The following is a 24,315-nucleotide window of genomic DNA, read 5'->3' on the forward strand; positions in this document are numbered from 1 at the left end:
CGTCACTCGGTCGACTCATCGTTCCGGCATGTCAGAATATCTTACCTAATTCCGTGACACTCGGAGCATCGAGCAGGTAGTCGCTGCTGCTCCGTTTGCTGGCCTGAAGCTTCAGAGGGTTGTTGGCGATGGTGAGGAGGCTGAGGCCCGAGTTGTTCTGGAAGGTGTCGGGATGGATGTTGGTGAGTCCGTTGCGGGTCAGGTTGACGACGAACAGCTCCTTGAGGCCGTCGAAGGCGGTGCGGTCGAGCTCGACGATCTTCGTGTCGACGATGCTGATGGACTCGAGCTGGCGGAGGCCGAGCTTGCGAAGGGCGTGCGGTCCCAGCCGGATGTCCCCGGCGTTCTCGATCTTCAGGTGGGCGATGCCCGAGCCGAAGCCCTGGTCGTCCAGCAGTTTGCTGCATCTGTGATCGAATCGTCGTTAGTATTATACTGTACTGCGTTTCCAAACGAAACTAAAGGATTATGAAAAACTCACCTGGCAGTGGTGGCAGCGGCGTACTGTCCGACGCATCTGCAGTAGTCGGGGCATCCTGACATGACTTCCTCGTCGTCGTTCATGTCGTCGTCGTCGTCCTCGTCCTCGTCCTCGTCCTCGTCGTCATCGTCGTACTCGTCTTCGTCGTCGTCCTCGTCATCCGCATCGATGTCCTCGTTGTAGACCATGTCCTCTGCTTCGAGCAGAGCTTTAAGTGCCTGGCTATCGGTAGTGTTGTAACTTCCATGGCTCGCTGCGATGGTGCTCGACTTGCTGATGGGCACGCGCACCAGTGCGGGCTTGGTCGTCTTCTTCGCCTGGGCCTTGATCACCTTGGCGAGCTCCTCCTGGATCTGAATGTCGACTCTGCGTTATTATCCCCGGCCGATCGTGAAGGTATGCCGATAAAAAGCGTCGCGCAATGGTGTCAGCACTTCCGCGTTCCACTTATAGAATATAACATCTCGCCATGCGTACGCGGTGTTGCGTCAAAACTTTCGTCGCTTCTTCTCGGAAGTATACTTCGCATTTCAATTCGTGATTCTTGTACCGCGTATGCCCGTAAAAGTAAGAGAGCGCGAGGCTGTTGCTTCACGACCATTGTAAACGAGCGCGCGTCGTTGGGTCGAGTAAATTGCTCGCGCTGAGAAAGAGAGAGAGAGAGAGAGAGAGAGAGAGAGAGAGAGAGAGAGAGAGGAGAGAACGTGTGCAGTGTGTATTATTACCTTTTCATTGTTGTCGACGTCGTCGTCGTCGGAGTGCATGTTCTCGACGAGCACATCCTTGGGCTCGCCGCTGAGGATAGAGGAGACGGCTTCGCTGGTGGTGCTGACGCTGGCTTTAACCTCGGGTACAGCTGTGCTCGAGGGTACGCGTTCGCTCGTCTGCGCCCACGAGGAGGCCGCTAGCAGGACTAGCAGCAGGGCTGCTTGTCCCTTCATCCTGGCGCTCCTGTTCTGTAAGCGAACGAATCGACGGTTAAGAAAAGTCAAAATTTAAACTATAGGATATAAAATCACCACATCCATCCTGATCGCGTCACACCTACGCGCGCAGCAACAATAAAAAGCATCCGATGATTAATAGCGTCGGCAGAGAGATCCATCGATCATCGTCTCCGGGGGAAAAAAAAAACACGAAGATCCCCGAAAGCATATCCACTGAAACCCATCAGCCGCAGTTGACAAAGAATACAAGTTACACCCGCGAAAGCCATCGGAGCAACGATAACATAACGACGTTGAAGAAGTGAGAGAATCGGGACGGGCATTCCCACAGGCTTTCCTAGAAGAAAAAACGTCAGCCGCACGTAGCGCGCGGCGCCAGGGTATTAAAATTCGGTCCCCGATCGGGTATCGGGCCCTGAGAAACTGGAGATTCGTCGCATCGCTAAAACAGGAAGTGTCTCTCGTGGATATGCGTGAGCTTCCAAGTCAAGCGTGAGAGAGAGAGAGAGAGAGAGAGAGAGAGAGAGGGACGCTCGGGATAATGAGATTAATTAAAGGCGATTGTCGATCGAAGACTCGGAAAAAATCGACGATCCTTTTGTTCTCCGCGGAGACGAACTGCGTGGGAAGGATCAATCGGCTATCCGATGAAAAATACTCGCTGAAAATCCACGACGACAATAAAACTCACCACGATGCGATCGTTACGCGCGTCATCCAACAACGACAATCGCACACACACACCGCGTCGTTGTTGGAATAATCAGGACCCGCCGTTGCGCAGAAAGCCCCCTAATTATCATCCGAGAAAGAGAGAGAGAGAGAGAGAGAGAGAGAGAAGCATCTCGCAGCCGATCCCGAGGCGCGTAATGAATGTTTCCGAGCTCGCGGCCGATTCGTCGCGCTCGGCTATACTTACTCGCGCGGTGAGTAGGCTTTATCGGCCGATACTTACAGGCGCGCGAGCGCGAGCCGTTATTCGCGGCGCGAGCATTACGTACATATATCTTCTCTCTCTCTCTCTCTCTCTCTCTGTACCTACTCTTCCTGCGCTCGTTCCTTATTTTTTTGCTTCTCTTCGAACCACGGGTATCCGAGCGAGAGAGTAGGGCCGTAAAATACGACTCGGCTCGCATCTCGGGAGAGAGAGAGAGAGAGAGAGCCGCGATCTGCCCGCGAGTAAATCATCGCCGGCTGTATGGTTTTTAAGTTGAAAATTGCGCGCGCGTATAAGTATTCGTCGCGGCGGTTTTCGCCTTGTTTATAATACGCTTGCGTGCAACGACGCGACGACTGTTTTATGAAGCATTTCGCTTGATTTATCCCGCGGGATGAATCGCATGCGGGTCGTTTGTGCGCCGCGAGATTGCGCAATTACGCGCCGATCGATCGTGATGATTTTTCGCAGCTGCATCGACGCCCACCATCTGTACACCCCATTCCTTCACTATATATAAATTAATTTGCAAAACAAAACTCACTGCGTACAACAAAGCACACCAGTCGGTAGAAAAACAAAACTTTCTATATCTTCACCGCACACTATAACCGAGCCTACCCACTAAACAGCGCGCATCAGAGCATAAAACGCGCGAGTCGCACTCCTTACTCGAGCACTTCACCGACACGACTGCTACAGCATCGGCGCCGCGGCGTTCATTCAGCGTCGAAGCGACTACAGCGCCGAGAGCTTCGCTTCTTCCCTCTGCAGCTCTCGCTCCGCTAATAGATAATCCAAGCGCGTGACTGACTCTCAACAGAGAGCCGCTGCTGCACTCGACGGGATTTCAGAGCGAGTTTTAAAGGAGCTCCGCTGTTGCCTACTTTTTCGAGTGGAGGAGAGAGAATTTTTTTTTGCTCGCCTCTTTGAACACAGCCCGAGTTGAGGCTGGAGAGAGGATTTAATCAGCTTGAAAGGCTCTGCTTATGGAAGAGAATTCAATCTCGTGTAAACAATCGCGTAATTAGCTTTTGTATCATATAGGGCTCGAAAAGCTGGAAGATTTAATTCGTTTAGGGAGATTATAGCGTCGAGGAAGAAAAGCGCGAACCACCGCCGAAGAGAATTTCCTCTCATTTCTCTGCCGTTGCAGCCTTATCAGCGCGCGCTCTTATCGTGTCCGGAGAATGACTCGAGTCTCTCTACCTGGGCGACCTGATATGCAGCCGCTCGGAGGCTGGATTTTTATATAATTTTTGTCCCCCTTACGACGCGATAGCGGCACGTGTGTGTATTTTAATTTTCTCACGCAACGCAGCTGCGGAATTCGGCCGATAATATACACGAGGTTCGGCGATCTTTGTGATTTTTGCAGGAATATAGAGAAGAAAGAATAAGAAGCGCTCGCAGTTTCGCAGTCGTCGTGTCCGATAACGCCGAGAGCGAGATCGTCAAGTTCAGCAGAGTTCGTCGACCCGCACACCTTGTATTATACCTTATACACACACACATATATATATATATATATATATATATATATATATATATATATATACATAAAGCGCCGTCCGCACTTATATACGCAGTCGGTCATAAATTTCGCTTTGATTCGCGCCGAAAAATTCGCGATTATCCCCCTCGAGATCGTCTCTCGCTTGCGGGCGACAATGAGCCTCTTGTGTATACGCGATGCAGCACACTGCAGCTATAGCTATATGCGCGTACGTGAGCCTCGCGGAATCTCAGACGCCGGCGATGCAAAGTTGCGCGCTTTTTTCGCGCGTTAATATTCATATCGCGTTCGGTCGGACGACTGCTTTTTTGCAGCGCCGACGACGCACGGGTGCGAAACGTTTACGCGGATTGAATCCGTATTTTCATTTTCCTATAGGTATATATACTCTGTGCGAGAGATGGAGGTGGAGGAGGAAAAGTCGAGATGGATTCCACTGCGATGGCGTCATTCTGATGTGTGCGCGAGTTTTATTCGCTGATGAATTTTATGCGTATTTTAGAATTGCGATACTATAATTATGATATGTGTGGTTTTATAGAAAAAATCGCGAGGGAGATGCGCGACACCGGACCACAGAAGCGTTTTCCTTCAAAAATTCACCCGAGTTGGATCCGAAATTTCGGCAAATTCGCAGCGCGAAAAGTAGTCCTCCTCTTCCTCCCCTCTCACATACGCGCGTTTAATCGGAGGATGCATCGCGTCTTTGTATCCCCTTTTCCGGCTCCTTTTCGGCATTGCTCAATCCGGTCACGCGCGACTTTTTCTTCGCGGCGCTTTTACGATGGATTTTCCTTTTGTTTCTTTTTTTATACGAATACGGGCCCCGCGCGGGCGTCTGATCGATCGGACGACGTTTTGTTCGCCGCGCCTTTTGACGGCGTACGCGCAAGCGTCGACGTGACGGAGTTTATTGCGGCGATAAAATTTTTTTATTGTCTAATGCGGACGTAAGGGAGAATCTATATTCATATCGCGTTGTGTGTTGTGTAGTGAAAAAAAGCTGTTTTGTCATTGTAATTTTTACGCTCGTTATTATCATCGAAGGATGATTCCGATCGAGTCACGTATACTAGTTTTTTACACGAACTCGATAAGCTAATTACAATCGCTGCGGTTCAGATAAGCTTCCACTCGTAATGAATTTTCACCATTCAGCCAGCCGAAACCCCCGCACAAAAGCATAATGCAGCACAAGGTGCATCTCGGCTGCAGCATCCCTTCGGCTAATATTTCCACCGAGTCATCCATCGCAGCGGCGGCGGCCGTCACAGCTGCTCTCGTCAGGGCTCTAGACAACACTTCAGCGAGGCTGAGGAATTAACGCGCGCACGTCGACTCCCGAGAGCAGTGCAAACTTTTCGGATTTTTAAAAGCGCAAAATAGCAGCTATACTATAGCCTACTATACTACTACTCTCTTCGTCGAAGGGAAAATCTTTTTCCACGCGTGCCTGCACTTCGGAGCGCGGTAATCCTGGGGAAGAGAGCGATTTTCGGATTTTCCATAGTCAACAGGATTATCCACCGTATAGCTGCAGGGACGAGGGAAAAAAACGTGAAACTCGCGCAGGTATATCCGTGTGCACGGGAGAAAAGAGATGGAATTGTACTCCGGCTTAGTAGTCGGTTCACCGGGTGCCCAGAGTGTATACGTATACAGGACGTCATTATTATTATTACGAGTGCTGAAATTTAATTGCCCCGACGTTTATTCGAGGTTTTACTCTCTCCCCGCGCGCTTTTACGAGTGCGTATAATTAGTCGCCTCGTTTTTCCTCGTCTGCAGCTAGATAACTTCGTAGCTTTTGCGCGTATCATCCGCACACACGCACACGAAATAAAATATTGAGAAAGAGAGAGAGAGAGAGAGAGAGAGAGAGAGAGAGAGAGAGAGAGAGAGAGAGAGAGTCATATTTCGAGCGAAGGCGTGTCGTAAAAGAAGGAAGCCGGACTCCGAAATCCCTAGAGCTCGCGGTAGGCGGTAATTAAGAAAAGCGCGATTTACAGACAGAGCTCGCGCGCAATAACAATAATCATCGCCGCGGAGTCCTGCGTCCGTATGGGAGCGATTATTTATGTCATCCTGTGCGCAGCTACTCTCTCGGACACACGACTGCACAGCCCCGGAGGCTGCGCAGAGGAAACGCGAACAATCGTGTTTGTCTGTCTGTGTACAGTCACAGACACACATGCATATGTGGAGAGACAGGTATGCCGGGATGAATAAAAGTAGAGGAAAAAGAAGGAGAGTCGACTATACTCTTGGCGTGCTGCAGTCTCGGGATAAAGGCGAATCGAATAAAGTAGCCGAGCCACTACCGTCTGCCGGAGGGCCTACGATGCTTCTTCTTCTTCGGGCCGAGAATTTCCGAAACAATCATCTCTCGTGTGTGTGTGTGTATGTGTGTGTGTGTGTGGTTCGCGAAAAAAGATTTGGCGCGCGGAGTAAATTGCGCGAGCTGAGAGAGAGAGAGAGAGAGCGGCGAGCAAATTGAATGGAAGACATAGTCGGGCGCGAAGAACGGCCTCTTTGTACTCTCTCACGCTGCGCGCGTGCAGGTTTTTGAGCGTTTAATTTATCGCTCTTCTCTTAATTTCGCGAAATTTCGAGTCGGCGATCGTGAGAATATGTGTTGTATACAGCGGCTGTTTTAACGTGCACATCGAAAACATACTAGCGGTGAATGAAAAGCGCGTATATAATTGAAACAATCGCGGGTAACAAAGCAGTAGTAGACCGCGAAATGTGCATAGAGCACGAAAGGGTCGGGGACGTAAGATTCCATAAGCGAGAGAGAGAGAGAGAGAGAGAGAGAGAGAAACGCGCCGTGTGTACGAAAAAAGGATCTCCTCGAGAAAACGAGCGCGATCGGGAGATCGGATACACACCGGAGAGGTAATGAAGCGCAGGAAAAAAGCGAGCGACGAGAGAGAGAGAGAGAGAGAGAGAGAGAGAGAGAGAGAGAGAGAGAGAGAGAGAGAGAGCGAATCAGAAGTAAAACGTAATGAAAGATCGGGCCAGCTCGAAGAAGCCGAGCGAGCGAGAGAGACAATAGCGCGAACGACCAGAGGAAGGGAGGGAGGAAGAGAGAACCGGAGGAAAAAGGAGAAGCGAGAGAGAGAGAGAAGTGGACCAGCTGGGTCTCGGGGAGCCCTTTCTTTGTCCGGAGCCGCGCCTGCGCGCACGCAGAGAGAAGAGAGAGATCGGTCAGGTAGAGTTACCTGCGCGGCCGCGATCAGCGCGCTTCCTCTCCTATATACTCCGGACCGAGAGAGGAGAGGGAGTCGAGGCAGCTCCGCTAAGCAGGTGGTCCCTTCCAGTCCCATTTTTCGAGAGGAACGCCTTGCCCTGTGTCTGTGTGTCTGTGTGTCTGTGTGTCTGTGTGTCCGTGTATAATGCGTACATGCTACAGCCTAAACGTCGACGAGGCCCCGATTCTCTTCTTCGTGTAATATTCTTGACTTCTTCGCGTCGTTATGCACCCGGTAGATCGATTCCCGATTGAAATTCCACACAACTTTGGGGAACAAAAGAAAATCGTATAATCACTTTCCGCGTCGAGATCTCGTTTAAGGGGGTATACGGCTCCGATGACGAGGGAACGCGTATCCGAGTCGGGAAATCGGTTAATAGCGTAGCTTTTAGGACTCGGCTCTCGAGGCTTCTTTTTATAATCTCGCGCGCGGCGGCGCCTCTTTGAGTTGTACAACAGGGGAGCGGCGCCGAGTTTTTGGAAGGTCCTGAGAAAACTGGAGAAAAAGTCTCTTGTACACATATTCGATCGGCGCGATCTTAACGAGCAGCTGCGGTTGAGTCGACTGTCAGTCGTCGGGAGAGGCGTACTGTGTTCGAAATTAAAATGATTTAGCGCCGATTAGCCAGATATACAGCCTAGAGGGAATTCGTCTCGAGATTTATCACTGTTTATTGAAAAACGCAAAAGTAGCAGTGTGCTAATTTTTCAGAAGCATAATGAAGCGGTCACAGTTAACGCGCGTAAAACACTGCAAGGCTGCTGCATATAACAGTAGCTCTATAACTTATTGTTCCGTTCTCATTTTTCCATAAACGCAGATATAGTGTTGTAGTGTTGTGTAGAGTTCTATGTCTATACGTATGTAAAAAGTAGCGAGTACATTACACAAAGGCAAAAAAGTGAACATCGGATAACGATTCGAAATGAAACGACATATACTTTTTGCGCCGCATCAGCTCGTCACTGAAAAAAGTCATTGCTCTCGAGCTTTTTAAACCGCAGGCCGCTAAATTTACCTCACGCCCCCGCGCGCGGCAAAAAACCAATTACACGCCACGCGCAAACCTAATAAATCACGCGGCACGCGGTAAATCAAACAGAGTCGATCAATCAAAATATAACCGCGGAGAAAAAACAAAAAACACTGCGCGCGCAAAAAGTACTCACCGAGAGAGAAACTGACGAGGAAACGCCGCTTATGCAATTAGCGACGTTGGCTACTGCACTGACTGAGTCTATAATATGGCGTGGGTGTATATAGCGAGAGAGAAAGATTGAGACGGGCATCAGCGCGATCGTCGATAAATAAAGCGTCGTGTGCGCCAACGATGTCGCGAGACTTTATTTCAGTGCGGGAGCTGTGTAAGCGATGTTTCTACTTTCTGGAATAGGTTCGGACGAACAGGTGGCTCTTGCGTCGTGTTTTGACGTAAAAAACACAAACTAACGGTATGCTCAAAATGTGAGGAAATTGCAGGCATAGGTAAAACCAACTGTTTTTTCTCCACAACCATCATCAGGCCTATGGCACATCCCTTCCCTACTCCCACGCCAAACAAAAGCAGCGACGAGCCGCGATTATTCGCTCATCGACTCATAATAAAGCTATTCATCCCGCAGCATGCTCGCACATTGTAATTACACCTGGTGCGCGCACACGTGTACACATAACGCTGTGCAGTCGCGGGTCCGCCCTTAATAATAAAAGCCATAAGTCCGTGTCACCGCTTCGTTATCGCGCGCACACGTATCGCGCTTATCGCGCGAGTGTGTACTGCACACCCGCGCACATATCTCCGAATGTTTGCCGTTGAGAGTCGCGCGCATATATTTGTTCTGTCTGACGCCGGCATTCCTCTGCGCATCGCAAGTTTGCGGTGCAGCTCTGCGCGAATCTGCGGAGAGACTGTAGACGTCGCGGTTTTTCTTTTATTTTTCGCGGATAGTTTTATAGTTGCTATATATATATATATACATATATACATATATACATATATACAGGAAGCGAGATGAAACTATAGGTTGCAAAAGTGGGCGAAAAAGTCGTGCGGCTGACCGCGCGGCGTGTTCGGTCGTCCGAAAGAGCGACCACCAAAAGAAGTAGGATAATGTAGTCGTATAATAACGAGACCAGTGGTCCGCGTTATCGTGATCAATCGGGCGATCAATGCGTTAATGCATCGTCGATCCTTCGAGAGATGATTCTATCGCTGTCATATTTTAGGTACCGTACGTTTCTGTGATGACTTGCAGAACGACGTTCCAAGCATTAAGTAGGTTTACGACGAGGATTTCGCGTCATTTGATTATGTCTGCTGGAAGACAGCCGGTTTACGAGGTTATAACGAATCAGAGCTCGATTTTACGACGGCGCAGCTTATATTTCGAATGGAAAAAACGATTCCCTTATATATTATTATCTATATTGAATAACTCGTAAAAGCTCGACGTTACAAGGATAAATTACGGACGTTACAAGGGTAAAACGAGATACGACCGTAGGTATAATTTATATCGCCAGCCTACTGTAGGACGCGATTCGCATTAGCGCCAGTGACATAATTCTATTGTCTCTTTCATACGCGCAGAAAAACTTGTAAATCAAGCGAGCAGCTACTATACTCCTCCGCAAGTAGGTCATCGTCGCGAAATTTATTCAGAAACTAAAAATCCAAGGCTATACACAATAAGCGGAGAATCTCATCTCATCGATCCTCCGTCGTCTCCGTTTTCAGACAATATACTCGATAATATTCGCGCAAAATGAAAGAGACGACTGCTTGCAATCGCATCACAAGCTGCGGTCTGTCCGCTCGTCTTTCCGGGGCTATGTGCGAGCTGACGGTTTGAAGAATGGCGAAACTGTCGTTTCTGTGTGTGTACGCATGTGCATCAGTGTTCTGGGAAACGAGGAATATGCCAAGTGGAAAACTAACCGTCGCAGCTCTGTCCATACATGCGCGGCTTTGCGGAGCCGGTTTACGAGAGCATAATATATTTTTCTCTCCTGCGAGGTCGGCTCTCTCGATTTGCGTCGCGACGATGATTGCTCTTTTTTCCGAGGAAGCTCAGGTATGTATTTGATATTTTTCCGAAGCTTCTCGTCGCAGAGAGAAGCGGATGATCGCGATCCTGTATTATAATACCGTTAAAGCGCGAGCCGCGATCGAATTTAAACACTCGCGTAGGCATGTGCACGCAGCGCATTATACACAGGCAGACAACAATCGTCGCTTCTTTTTTCACCTCTCGCTCGGCTGCAGTCGTCGAGCGGCTAAAAATAGACGGCTCGTACCGAGCCTCAGCTGTATGTGCATACGTGCGTATACAGTACAATACGACGCGGTGAGAGAGAGAGAGAGAGAGAGAGAGAGAGAGAGAGAGAGAGAGAGAGAGAGAGAGAGAGAGAGAGACAATCGGCGCTGGCGTCGCGATCGCGGAAACGATATCGCGCGCAGCTCGGATAGGGAAAAAGAACGGAGCCAGGGCCGTCTCGGCATCGCCAATTTTGGAGCATAAATACAAGCTCTCTCTCTCTCTCTCTCTCTTTCCCTTCAGCGAGTCATCGACCGTGGCGAACGTCGCGACTGCGCCTGGTACATAATGCGAGTGTATATATAAGAGCACGCGACCGCCTCATGTCGCTCGGTTTTTCTCTCTCCGGTTATGCGTGCAAGAGCCGCTGGAGATTATCGAGGATTATAGCTACGACTGGTTCTCTCGATTTCATTTTCTTTTTTTTTGTGAAGCGAGGGATGCAGTCGAGGAGGTCGTTTTAATTGATTTAACGAACGTTAGCGGGAGTCTTTCATTAGATTCGTGGCTACATCCAGAAATACAACCCAAGGCGATAAATAAAGGCGTCGTTCCCCCGAGAGAAATAACGTTATACAGCAAAGTTTACCCAATAACGAATCACTTAATCCGTCGGCCAATTTTCCTTCCGCACACGCATCACCGGCTGGAAAACCGAGTCAATCGCCGGAATTTCTCCTCGGTGTATTACCCCCGAGTTTATAAGGGGCAAGAGCCGGACCGTTGACCCTCTGTATCCGCGAGTTTATATACGAGCTGAATTACACGCGAGAGCATAGCTCTCCCCCCTTTTGTTTTATTTGCTGCAGCGCGCGGGAGGAGATGAAATTCGATCGCCGGCTCTCTCTCTCTCTCTCTCTCTCTCTGCATATGACCATCGTGGTGTATACGGGATCAGCTTTATACATTTGCGAGACTACGGCTCGCGGACAAAGAGACACGTTTTTCGGCGCGAGATATGTCGTTTTGTTCAACTTACGTCGTGCGACAGTGACTGTGGGAGATTTTTCGGCTAACTCACCTGGAACAGAAAGATTCGGATTAGAGTTGGTTCGAAAATTATTTCGCAGGCATTCACGCAAAAAAATAGTTCGAGTTTCGCCTTCGAGCGATAAATGTCTCGCCTTCGTTTTTGTCGCGTTGCTTAGATATATACAGCGCTAAACGCGAAGGACGCTGTGTATAGTATATAGAGGATCGTAACCGGCACGAGTCGTCGAGGTTGTTATAATAATACGCCCGCGCTTAAGCGAGTTTCTTCTGCTTTTTGTTTTACGTAATTCTTCGTCGGCGAAAATCGTCGATATCGTGTTTTCGAGAGCTGTAGACACGTGCGACGAGATAGAGAGAACAATTTTGTTTATCGGCGAAATTGGATCGGGGTCTGAAGTGCAGTTTGTGCCGATGAGTGTCTATGTATAGTAGTAGGTTTTTTGATAATTGAAACGTTGATGAATTGGATTGAATTTCGAAGGAAATCGATGCTGCTTTGATATAAATTGAATTGGAAAGTATAAACTACTTTCTCTTATACCTAGAGTAGCTTCGCAGGTGAAAAGGCAATTAGGCAAACCCGAACAACACAGCAATCTCAGTTTCAAAACATCGAAAAACCAGCAGCGCGCCGGGAAAACCCAGGTGCGATAAACCAAGACTCGTATCACCACGACAGAAGGTGAACGACACGTACAGCGCACTCGATAACCCAAATGTTCGCTTCACCTCACCTTTGCACACACGCGAATACTCCAGAAACGCGGGCCCAATTCAACTTCGCAATAATCCACCCACGCTCGCAATTAACCCTCCCCCGAAAAAGGCATCAGTCGCACACTTTTACGTCACGTCCGCTCGCGCAAACTCTCCTACACATACGCGTCGCGTTTCCTCGTAGGTAAATAACCCGGCAATTTTCGCGCAATGCAAGTAGTCTCTCGCGACTCGGCGACGAAGTCATTGGGCGCGACCGGTTTTCGCGATTTCAAAGTGCGCCTAGAGAGAGAGAGAGAGAGAGAGAGAGAGAGAGAGAGAGAGAGAGAGAGAGAGAGAGAGAGAGAGAGAGAGAGAGAGAGAGAGAGAGAGAGAGAACGGAATGCGCGCTTCCCTCGCGACACGAGTGTGTGTATGTGTTTCTCGAGAGAGGCGCGCTTACGTCGGCGGTTCAGGTATGAGCCGCATTTGCGCAACGTTCAGCACGCTCGTTTGTTTTTCTGCATTGATGGAGCTGCGCGATGTTAAGTGCGGGGGTGCAGGTGTCGACGCTGTTTTTTTTGTTAGGTGTATATTGTACTGCTTGAGATAATTATGACGGATGATAATGAAGTGAGTCATCGAGCGACAATTTGGGGACGGGCGCGTGCGTTGTGTTGATGCTTATAGTTGGCTAATTGGCTAATTGTTCGTTGGGCCATTCGTCTATGTTATAAGCGGGAAATCCGGGCACCGTATACACACGGTGAAAATCTGTCGAGGACCTGACGTCATTCGGCTAAAGAGCGCGTTACGTCAGGCGCGCTGACGGTTTCCAGATCTCTATCAAACGACGAGCACAGGTTTTTTGAAATATCATCCAATTTAAGCGAGTCCAAGCATAGAACGCGATAAACCTCTCGAATTTCCCCGCTAACACACAACGCGCTGTATTATCCATCTCCGCAATCGATGATCGGCCGTCGACGCGTTTCCATTTTTATCTCTCTCTCTCTCTCTCTCTCTCTCTCTCTCTCTCTCTCTCTCTCTCTCTATCACTGTCCTACACGCATACGCGCGTTCACCGCGATTCGAGCTATCTGGCCTTGGAGAGCCTCTCGTCGCCGCGTAATTATGCGCGTCTCTCTCTCTCTCTCGCTCGCCTCTTATGCTGGCTTTTTAATATGCGCGCGAACGAGAAAACCTTTGGATATCGCAGCAGCTGCTGCTGGTCAAGATCGGATGTTAATTTTCTTGTGAAACTTATTTCGCCGTGATATACAGCGAGTTTAATCAAAGGCACTTGTGACTTTTCGGCTCTGACGCAAATGGCGAGTTTAGCGGTTGCCGATGTTTACTCGAGCAATTAGTGCTTTTTCGAGAGGCATACGTACGACTGATATTTTTTTCGAGCGGTGAGCTTGGAAACTTATCGAGAATATTGTAATTTATCCGTCTGGGATTACAGATTCTGCGTTATGTATGAACAAATCATATGTGCCGGTTTGCCGAGGAACGGATTATCGAAGATCGAACATATGCGCCGCTTTCACGGTTAGTCGAGAGCGAAGCGCGTATATGTTTATCGCGTTGTCGGGACAATCGAATTTCCAGGTGAATCAGAACGACAGATAAAGCCACTATCGCGCTTTATTACATGGCGCGGGTTTTCGGCGAACCGATCGTTGTACGGCCAGTACACAATGACGCATGTGTATATACTCGAAGCGATGTTATATTGCCTCGCGGATTGCTCTTGATTTTTAATTTAGCCCTTTTTTAATTTAAAGTCTTCTCTATGCACAGCTTCATGTGCACCCGGGGGTAAGGAGAAAAATATGATTATTGAATTGTGAATCACGATGTTCAACGCATACTTTTGTATTAATTATTAGTTTTTTTTTATTACAGCTGATCAATCAGGAAGACCTGGAGAAATTGTTAGCCGAACTCATGGAGAATTAAAATTATTAAAGCATTTTTTACGAACCCCAGACATAGCATAATCGCCCGAAGTAGTTTGAGTATGGGTGGCACACCACTATACATCAAGGCTCGGCGCGCATACCGTTTATGAGAGAAATGGAAAAGTGCCCATGCGCCACCTATCGTCGCCTGCCACAGGCTCGGAGACTTTAGGCGGCAACGAAGGAGCTCACGAAAAGGCCAGTCCAAAACTGCTTTGTTTTGGTTATCGATATCACTCTGTAGCGATCCGCGCACGTGAATAATAATTCAGACGAAAATTAAGTTTATGTTTTAGACTGATCGCAACGGTGTTCAATTTTTTCAGATGACCCACAAAGAGCATCGATTATCCGCAGAAGACAGGGCTGTCACCAAAATATTCCAAACTACGTCAGCATAGACGGCGTTGTATCGAGTTTCAGGGTCGAATATCGGCGAGAGCACGTCCAAACGCGTTACGATTTTCTACGCCGGGCTCTCACATCCTCCCCACAGACACACACACACACACACACACCCGGCGATCTCCCCAATCAGAGCGTAATTCGTTCAAAATATCCAATATCTCGAACAGTCATCGTGACAAGAGCTAACACAGCTAAGAAAACACGAGGAATCACGCGCGAAGACGAATATTCCCACAGGACAGGACACGATACCGATCATCAATTATATATATATATATATATATATATATATATATATATATATATATATATATATATATATATATATATATATATATATCGAAACGCTTTTTCCCTCACGCTCTCTCATAGTTATGCATCGAAAAATCAACAAAGCGCCTCAAAAAATCATTCATATACAGGTATACGCGGAAGCTTGCCTCGATAGAGATAAAATACGGCAGCCTGGAGAGAAAAAGTCGAAAACTCCTTGAGCCTCCTAATAAATTCCTCGGGCCAACCGAGCAGGCATTTCTGACGTCTCTCGCCAAATCGAACAATCGTCTCGGCCCGATCCCCGGCTATATTGTTCCCTAAACACAGCCACAGCGGCGGCGGCACACGAGGTAGGAAAAAAGGGAGGCCCGAAGAGAGAAAAAAGGAGCTCGCCTCGGCAATACGAGAATAGAAATTCTTTCATTGTGTTGTTATTATACTCTCTCGCGTGTCCTGTTCCTCGAAGAAGGGAAGTTTCGGAGGCGGAGAGACTTTGGTCCCCGGACGTGCGGTTATATGCGGGAGTTCCCTTTTCTCTCTCTCTCTCTCTCTCTCTCTCTCTCTCTCTCTCTCTCTCTCTCTCATTTGCTTATGCGCTCTTCCGCCTTCTCTCGCGCGAGATGTGTAAGTGTGTTGCGGAGAGGAAGTTTCTCTTTTGTATGTTACGCGTGTACAGGGTTGCGAGTCTAGCTTAATATGATCGGTGCGCGTATAAAGGAGTGATTTTCTCATTTTTCTATTGGGGAGATTCGGTGATTTATTGGGTCCTAATGATCGCCGGAGAGGCTTCTTTGAAACCCTTTTTCCGCTCTTTTTTTATCGAGCTTCTCTTTCAATAGGGCTTTTAACTCTGGATCGAGACTAATTTTCGAAAATCCATCCCATACATTACGGATCGGCCTTTCTTATGCAATCCTTAAACAATGTATAATAGATCGAACGGGAAATCACAAATCACGCGCCGATATAAACGAATCTTCCTCGAGGCCAAAATAACGCGTGTATGAAAATTCACTCCTAAGGAAAATAGAAACTCAAGAGTCCATAACATCCAACTTTCACTCGAGAGACAGACAATTTCCCGAATAAATACTCTCCAGAGATTTATCGTCAAAAGCGCTACTCACACACACTCGACTGTACACATATAGCGACAAAAGCAGCATTATCGATTCCTCGGAAACTGAAAAAGCGAAGCCCACGCCGCGCTGTATACCCGCAGAGAGAGAGAGAGAGAGAGAGCCGCTGCTGCAACGCCAGCCATTATAACACATCGGCTCGCATCATTCCTCGCTGCGCCTATACACACTGGCCATATGGCGCAGTTGCTTCCCTTCTCTCTCTCTCTCTCTCTCTCTCTCTCTCTCTCGCTTGCGGTGCAGCCTCTCTCGTCGTCGGTGGCAGAATGAAACCCGATAGACGATCGCCGCGGTAAAACGAGTCTGCATCAGCATCAGCTTTTATTTGCTCCGGTGAGATGCTGCTGCTGGTCTCGTATATAAGTCATATTGAAAATCGATTTCGCGCCGAGAGCGATGATATCGGGTGTCGCTGTTGTTGCTCTTTTTTGCATGGATTTTGCACTGACTGATGGCTCGAATCCCCCTAGCTCGTCTCTCTCTCTCTCTCTCTCTCTCTCTCTCTCTCTCTCTCTCTCTCTCTCTCTCTCTCGGTGTGTGCGCTCGCGCAGAGATGATGCTTTTAATGGAGGGTTATCTAGGCGGCTATGTATTACGCACTTGTTATAAGGGGGCGGAGGGTTTTAAGTCGTTGGCTGTAAGCATTTTTCCATACACCGATCTCGACGTGAAAAGTTAATAACGCTTTAATCGTATCACGCGAGACTTTAGCTGTTGTGAAAACAAAGTGCATGCGACATCTGCCAAGCGTCGAAAATTAGTCAGCCATATATCGCATGACGAAATTCTCGCGTGTTTCATCGTCGATAAAATACATTGTGAGAAAGCGGCCGGCGACGCGCATAGTTCAGCACAGGAGCGCGTGTGCGAGAGGAGCATATGGTTTCCGTGTCTTCGAGTTGACAAAGGCCCGGCTCGTTTTGTTGAGAAGAAAGAGACGAGGAAGAGAAGAAGAAAAAAAATTAAGTGATGCACTTATAAAAGCGATTTTTACGCGCGAATAATGACACACGCCGAGCCGCATTGTCGCGAGCTCGTCGCAGAATTTTCCACTCCTTTCTAACATTATCTCATTAACAACGCATGCTAATCTCCGCAGTTTATGACACTATAGTCTGTCCCCCCGCTCTATCGTCGGTGTCCGGAGGTAAATATTCATATAGGCGCGGAGAGATAAAGGCTATATAATAATGTCAGGAGACACTGGCGCTGCGCCTTATTGCGCAGAGATATAGACGAGCAGGCGGTTTTTGCACGTCGAGTTGTAATTGATCAATTAGCGCGTTTGTTTGTGTACGGGCAATTTATTCCTTTTTCGATTAGCGCCGCGCGCTGTGCATACGCTATATACTATATACTGACGTCAGTCTCTGCGCTGCGCGACTATTATGCTGATGGCAAATTGGATTGGAAAAGAGATTTTTTCAATTATCCTGTTTTTCAGTCAAAGATTTACGTTTATATTTCGAGTACGAGTGTTCTTGAAATCCTTTCAATATTCCTTGCTAAGAAACTACGTAATACTCTGTGCGAGGATACCTCGAGCTTTTGAAAAGCATCACTCAAAGAGACCAATTCGAACGTCCGCCATTCATCCCGAATAGAGAAAAAAGTCAAAAAGTCTCGGCGCGCGCACAATGTTCCATAAATCGCAGGGATCGATAAAAAAGCCATAGAACTCGGAAAACAAAGGAGTCCGCACCCCCGTCTCTCAGGCGACAACCTGTTGCGCCAACAAGAAGCCGCACACGCGAAAATTCCGAAAAAGACGCAACCGTCCCTTCCTCTAGCTCCACGATGTTTTTTTTCCCTATACCCCGTATCCTCTCTCCCCAAGACTCCCGTGTTTGAGAAATCTCCAACTGCGCGCCGTTCGTCACGCTGAGCTACTACTGCTCGACTTTAAATTTTCCCTCTCGCTCTACTGTGAGAATTTTTTCCGAACGAACTGTTTAGCGTCGCAGAGGAGGAGGAGGAGAAGGGCTTTATGGGGTGCGACAAATTTCCGAGGAGCAAGCGCACGTCTGGCCTCGTGTGTCGAGTGCGGCTTTAGATCGGATAGTTTTACGAGCGAGCGTAGGCTTCAAGAGCCTTCTTATACAGACAAGAGAGAGAGAGAGCGCCAAGAGCCATTAAGTTTTCTATTTTTCGGGTACGCGAGTGGAGGCGCGCGGCGTTTGATAAGTTTATCGAGTGTTGCCGGGGGTGTACGGCTAAGTATAGAGCGCGGTAAATGAGCTGTGTGAAAAATACACAAATGCTTCGTAAGTATATTATCTCTCGATTTTTCTCTCGTTTCCCGGAACGTCTAGTACACGCGAATAATAAAGCAAACTCTTTTTCTCCTATGCTATAGAGGAGCAGAAGAGCAAAAGATCTCCGTATCTCGCGAGCTAACAAGACCGGAGAAAAATTCGGATCGGCAAAAAGGACCTCACCGCGAGAGCCTAGGCTCATATCTCGGGTCGTGGGCTATCTAGTTCTCAGCTCGCGAGGGGCTCGAGAAAGGACACGAAACGGCAGAGAACACCGCGACACGGCTCCGCGTATAGCAAAAAAGGGATGCAGAGGACACGACACACGAGGTTACTCGATCGGCTTGGGATCGGTACGAGCTTTAACAGTGCGCAGTGAGAGCGGCAATTATCGAAGGAAATTTTCGAAAGATTTACACTCGCCTTCATCGCTATATTGACAGCTTCGCTCTCGGCACGAGACGCACCGTGGAAAGGTCGTGTTCGCACTTTTGTATACAGAGTATACAGAGGGAAAACAAGAAGTCCGCAGGTCGGAAAACGCGCGGCTTCGTTGTATTGGCAAACAGAGACAACGGGAGGTCCGAGAGTTTCGGTCATCAGCTGCGCGCGCAGCTCCCTCCTGACTTTTCGCCTTGGGCCTGGCGGGGAGCGTCTTGTAAATTACCGGCTTGTCACAACTCGAGTAAACGCGCGCGCGAGCGTTTTTGCACCGACGCCTTGGAGGGTCGACCTCCAGTGCCGCAGTTTCTTTTCTTTTTTTTTTTTCACCCGAGTCATGCCTACTTCGCGCAGGAAGTTCGAGGGACCGACGCGTGCGGACTGTTTGCTAAACATGCGGAGCGGAACGAAGAGAGTGATTTATCTCTCCGATATTCTCTCTCGTTGGAAAAAATTTAAACGCTCGAAAGTCGCGTACGAAGATTCGCTGTACAGTGCGCGTAGGAGCATTAAAATAAACGGCCGATGATTGAGCGGAACACGTCGAGGAGGTCATTGTCGACACAACTTCCGCCTGGCCTGCCTAATGGGATTATGTTAATAAATGGGCTTTTCAAGCTGTGCGTCCTCGTCGAGTGTTGCACCGTAATACACGTTCCTCGCTCCTTTCGATGATGCATCGCTTGTACGTCTCGGAACGCGCTGCTGCTGACCGAAGGGATTAGAATGCCGGATTTATTTTTCATTCGGAGTGGACACGACGCGCTGTATATAACTAATGCTGATAAAATGATTCGCCTGTTTTCATTGCGGGCATAATAGACGCTGGCGCGACAACGAGACGCGACACGATGTGCCACCGGACGATCCGATTGTGCGCCGAGATAGAGAGAGAGAGAGAGAGAGAGGGGTAAGGATTTTATTGAAAAATTATATACCCGACTTTCTAGGCCAACCCGCGCGCGCTCGTATTTTAATAACCCGCGGCGAGTGTCTGCTTTTCAGGCTGTACACAACTGGGTTACGGAGCTGTAAACTAGTTTCCAGACTCCTACAACCCGGACGACGAGTCACGCGCGCGTAAAAAAATTCGAAAACAAAAATGAAAACTCACCGAGCGTATCCCAGCTCTATTCAAATATTAGCCTCCGCGCGCATTGTCCGGGAGAGCCTGTTGCCGCGGATTTTTCCCGGAGCTCTCGTCCGCCTATATACAGCACGCGTTATATACATAGATGCATGTAGCATAGATCTCGACTTTCTATCTGCTCGCGCGCGAGCGAGATAGCTCGGGGCCATATGCATCAGCGGACGTTTATTCATACACGAGCGCTGCGGCGCGGGATTTCGAATTGCATTTCGCCGCGGCCGCCTGCGGGGTATTATTCATTCGGAAAAAAGCCGGCTCCTTATCGAGCCCCGGCAAATAATCTACAATTTGTCGAACGCGCTGAATTTTCGAGCGAGAGAGATGCTGCACTCTCGTATTATTTATATGAGCTTTCGGGAGGTGAGCGTTTATTTTCGAGTGTCTGACGCTTTTCGCGTTATTGAATATCGGGTGTATTTTATGTATAGTTGAGTGAGAGAGATTAAATAAGCATTAAGGTCGAGGGAATAAATTATCCTTGAGCTGTTAAAACAATAATTAAACGCGTCGCTTTTTTCGATACGCCTCTCGCGTAAGGATCGATGATGCAATGGTGTATAGTGTCGGTGCACGAAACTAAAGGGAAGAAACCGACGCGAGTGTTATGACTATAATAATATCAGTGCAGCTGTGAGTCACGCGTGTGGGGGATCGTTAATTTCGTCCAAAAAAGGCTTTCCTTCGCGCCGGAGTGGAGAACAACTGCGAGCTTTGAACGCGCGCCTGCTTACTATTCTACGTGGATAAACACACTCGATTACTGTAAACGCCGTTTGCTGGAAAATCGAAACTTTCTAAAAGCGGCTTCGGCATATCGTTTTTTTTTCTTGAGGATTTTACAACTCGAAGCTGACTCGAAGGAAAAGTCGTCGAATCATTGTGTAACCAGGCTCCAAACTCACGATGACCCGCGGCCAAACAATGAGTCATACACAAAGCTCTAGTTGGCTTTCTACACTCTTTTCCGCCGAATTTTTCCACTTTCTGCACAGCGCTCGACGATCCCCTGAGGAAAACTTCGAGATTCTGCCGGCGTCATTGCTTCCTAGTTTCCTAGCAAGCAGTCACGCTTCCTCTCTGCGCGCAAACCAATTAAAAGCGCCGTTTTTCGAGATCGATCGTCGCGGCTTTCGTCAACCAGTAATTCTAAAACGTTAAAATACAGTTTACAGCTCCCGTGCATACGAAATCGCTGCACCATAGTAGAAAAAAAAAACGGTTTCGGGTCGACAGTCTAGAGACTCCCGAAATTCCAGAGGGACGCGCTTGTAGATCGACACGCCATCGGTCTTCCAAGCGCTTAGCTGAGAGAGACACTCCCAAAAGCGCCGGCAATTAAGATTCCCGTGCGCGCATCTATCCCCCCGCATACGGGATTAGAGCTCTCGTGTAGAATAGTTGACCGTCATTAATATTTATATACTATACACGGGGAGGTACTATATTACCACCTGCCCACGTCGAAACGTCCCGGCTGCATCAGTCGCGCGAGTGTGTTATTTTGTAAAATGTAGTCGTACGCGGTGCGATAAACCCGAGCGAGATATCGGACGTGCGTGCATAGGATGTGCGGACGGAATATTCCTGTTTTTGCGGAAATCGTCGAGACGACGCAGGTGTGTGATGCGTGAGATGACGCTTCTAGTGCGTTTTCTAGTGCGGATGATGGATGCTTCCTTCGCTTTTTAGAGGATTGCGTTTTTTGTGTATTGCAGGGGAAGCGAGTTAAACGAACTTTTGAGAGACGAGATAAAGCGTCATATAAGAGCTAATTGATCCGATACGATCCTTTAAGCGACGGTATATAATTCATAATCGATTGTGCACTCGTATATAGCTAACGTGCCAGATACACCCAATTAATTGCGCTCTTCAAAGGCGTATGGTATTATGTAGCACAGAATGACTGAACACTTCTTCAAATAGACGCGAACGACTCCGTTATATTCACGTGCGCGCGTATGATTGATACTTCATTCTATACTTCTGCAACAGCCGGGGGTGTCTATATTTTCAGCGATGCACTTCACGCGCGCAATGACGATCGAATCGATCCTTTGAAAATCGCACGCGCGTGATCATAAATCCATTATACAGCTGTTTGTACAAGCTTTTGTATTCAGAACGTCGCCTGCGTTTATAGCGTCATAGCAGGTATGACTTCCTACACTCGTTGCTCTATGCATTATTAGTGTGAGCTATTAATAATTTGAGAATATTCTATGCGATCTCGAGGTGGCACGACGAGGGACGTCTATTCGAATCCGCCAGGATGATTCCGTTAGAGGAGGAGGTCACAGGAAGTGTAATAACAGTACAAGCGTTGGATATTCGCGATATAGAAACATTAACGGTGTATTAGAATATGAAACTTGGACGATTTTTTTTCGAGTGTCATTTATAAAATCCTCGTGTAAAAGCTGACAATTTTCGCTAAAGTCCAGAGTTCGATATCTCGCCGTCATCAGGAACATCACAGCGATAAGCATCATCGAGGTCTTATACACACGGAGATAACGCGTGTCCGGAAAAAGACAAAGCCGGTACGAAAAAAAAGCTCTGAAAAATCACGTAGCTGGTATCTCCTCGATGGAGTATCGATAAAAGCGCTGCGCTCGATGTTCGCGGTATGTACGCAATTATCTCCGGCGTTTTTATCCCTTTAACACGACAACGTCGCTATCGCGCTGCCCCCGATTAAGCGAAATTCTGCAGAAACATACTCGTGTCTCATGTATAAATCATCGAGTCGTTTCTCGCGAGATCCTTCGTAAAACACACGTCTGCTGCTTCTGATGCGTCATTATTGCATATACACTAGAAAGATGCGACGAAAGAGGTGCAGTCTTTCTTCAAAAGTGACAAATAAGAGCTGCTTATCAGAGAAATTCGCGCGCTCTTGTGTTGAATGACTGATAAATGTATAGTATACTCTCTGGAATCGTTATTTTAATTGAATACTCCGCTATCTCGCCGATCTCGACTTTTTAACGACTCGTCTCTATTTTACACAGCGCTCGATCCGTAATTTGCATAACGAGCCGTATATTTACTTCACATCCGATGCGTATTATACTCATCATCGTAAAGAGCTCCGAGCGTAAAAACGTCGCTTTTCGTTCCATAAAATCACCCGTGTAGCAGGCTCCCGTTGAGAAACTTGATTTCTTTCCCGAACTCCTCGCGCGCAGCTGCATCGAAAACAGCAAAGCAGCTCTCATTACCGTCTACACGCTATAACTATATACACTGCGCACCGGGCGCGTCACGGAAAGAAAGGAGAAGCCTCGAAAAAAAAACGCAACTCGCGTGTAAACAGTCGCGGCGAGGGCTTATCTCGCGACATGTACAGAGTGGCCTGATGACGAAACTACGCCTCGCAGGTATATGTATATGTGGACGAAAACATTTTTCGTGAGTCGCCGCTTTCAAGATCACGCGCCAGCGATACCGGGCCTGGTATTCCGTGACAAATCGGGCCGTATACTCTTGCCGAGAGAGATGCAGCGTAATGCTGGTATTATAACGTGATTCTTTCTCTCGGCTCTTGTTTTCACGAGCTACGCATAATGCGATCGCAGGTAAAAATAAGACGTCCTCGCGTCTCGATTTAAAGAGGAGAATCGAAAATATACAAAATACCGCGCACACCCCCTCTCGTCGTCCTACTTATACTCTCTTGACTTTTCGGATAAGGTATGTAGTCGATGTATTTTTACGCCCAGTCGTATGTTTATATACGAACCGTTCGATGCGACGTGGAATGCCGCGTACGTACACAGAAAGACGCATCTCACTCGATATAAAAGAAAGAACGAACGGAGAAGAGAGAAAAAATAAACCAAGGAGACACAATCTTTCCTCTCGTTCTGTCTCGATGCACGTATGTATGCGCACAGAGCTTTGAGAGAAAGAGGGACTTTCCTCCGGGCGCTTTCGCCTCGCGTCCCCGTTCTCGATTTCGTGTGTGTACACATACACGCGGAGGCGAGAGAGGAGAGTGTGTGTGTGTGTGTGTGTGTGTGTGTACTCGGGAGGTCTGTACACGAACTCCTGCGTGCTGCGCGGGCGAGTCGAGGATGCGGACAATTTTCAATAAAGTCGAGAGGAAGAGAGGAGAACGTGTCGTCGTACTTTTTTTTGTTCACGAGGGAGTTGAGCCGGGATGCAACGCGTGCTTTGACAATCGCGTGGAAGGATGTTTTTTTTTCAGTACGGTTTTTATAGTTTGAGATATCGTTTTTGCGAGAATCATGCTTTCAGGTTTAACCGATAAGCCGCTATCTTCGCATACCCCATACGCGCGCGTACGAATACATACGTCCGATATAGATAAAACCGAATTCCAAAACACACAGATAATGCGCTAACGTAAGCTATCCATAGTGCAATATGCGACGCGCACCTATGGCGAATCGCGAAAACATCACGTCCGCGATCGGTATGAATTCAATCGTCTCTTTCTTTCTCGCGACGTGTAAAACTCGCTAAAACAAGGCCCACTCCCGAGAGAGAGAGAGAGAGAGAGAGAGAGA

The 24,315-nt window shown here is 48.1% G+C and overlaps 1 protein-coding gene across 4 annotated transcripts in view; it reads right to left on the reverse strand.

Annotated features, from left to right (window-relative positions):
- The window catches only part of LOC100122714 (insulin-like growth factor-binding protein complex acid labile subunit), a 45,001-nt gene that overhangs the window by 4,125 nt on the left and 16,561 nt on the right, over window positions 1-24,315 (reverse strand). For 2 of the 4 annotated variants that reach the window (XM_031924897.2, XM_031924898.2), the window contains exons 2-4: window positions 1,207-1,437; window positions 482-834; window positions 46-407 (exon numbers count right to left, since the gene is read on the reverse strand). In XM_031924897.2, the coding sequence (XP_031780757.1) occupies window positions 46-407; window positions 482-834; window positions 1,207-1,437 (946 nt within the window). Of the gene's footprint in view, window positions 1-45; window positions 408-481; window positions 835-1,206; window positions 1,438-2,909; window positions 3,128-11,434; window positions 11,477-24,315 lie in introns of those variants that run through there. The other 2 variants (XM_016982768.3, XM_031924899.2) reach the window with 2 other exon arrangements.

The sequence above is a fragment of the Nasonia vitripennis genome, chromosome 2 (assembly GCF_009193385.2).
Source record: "Nasonia vitripennis strain AsymCx chromosome 2, Nvit_psr_1.1, whole genome shotgun sequence".
Lineage (NCBI taxonomy): Eukaryota > Metazoa > Arthropoda > Insecta > Hymenoptera > Pteromalidae > Nasonia > Nasonia vitripennis.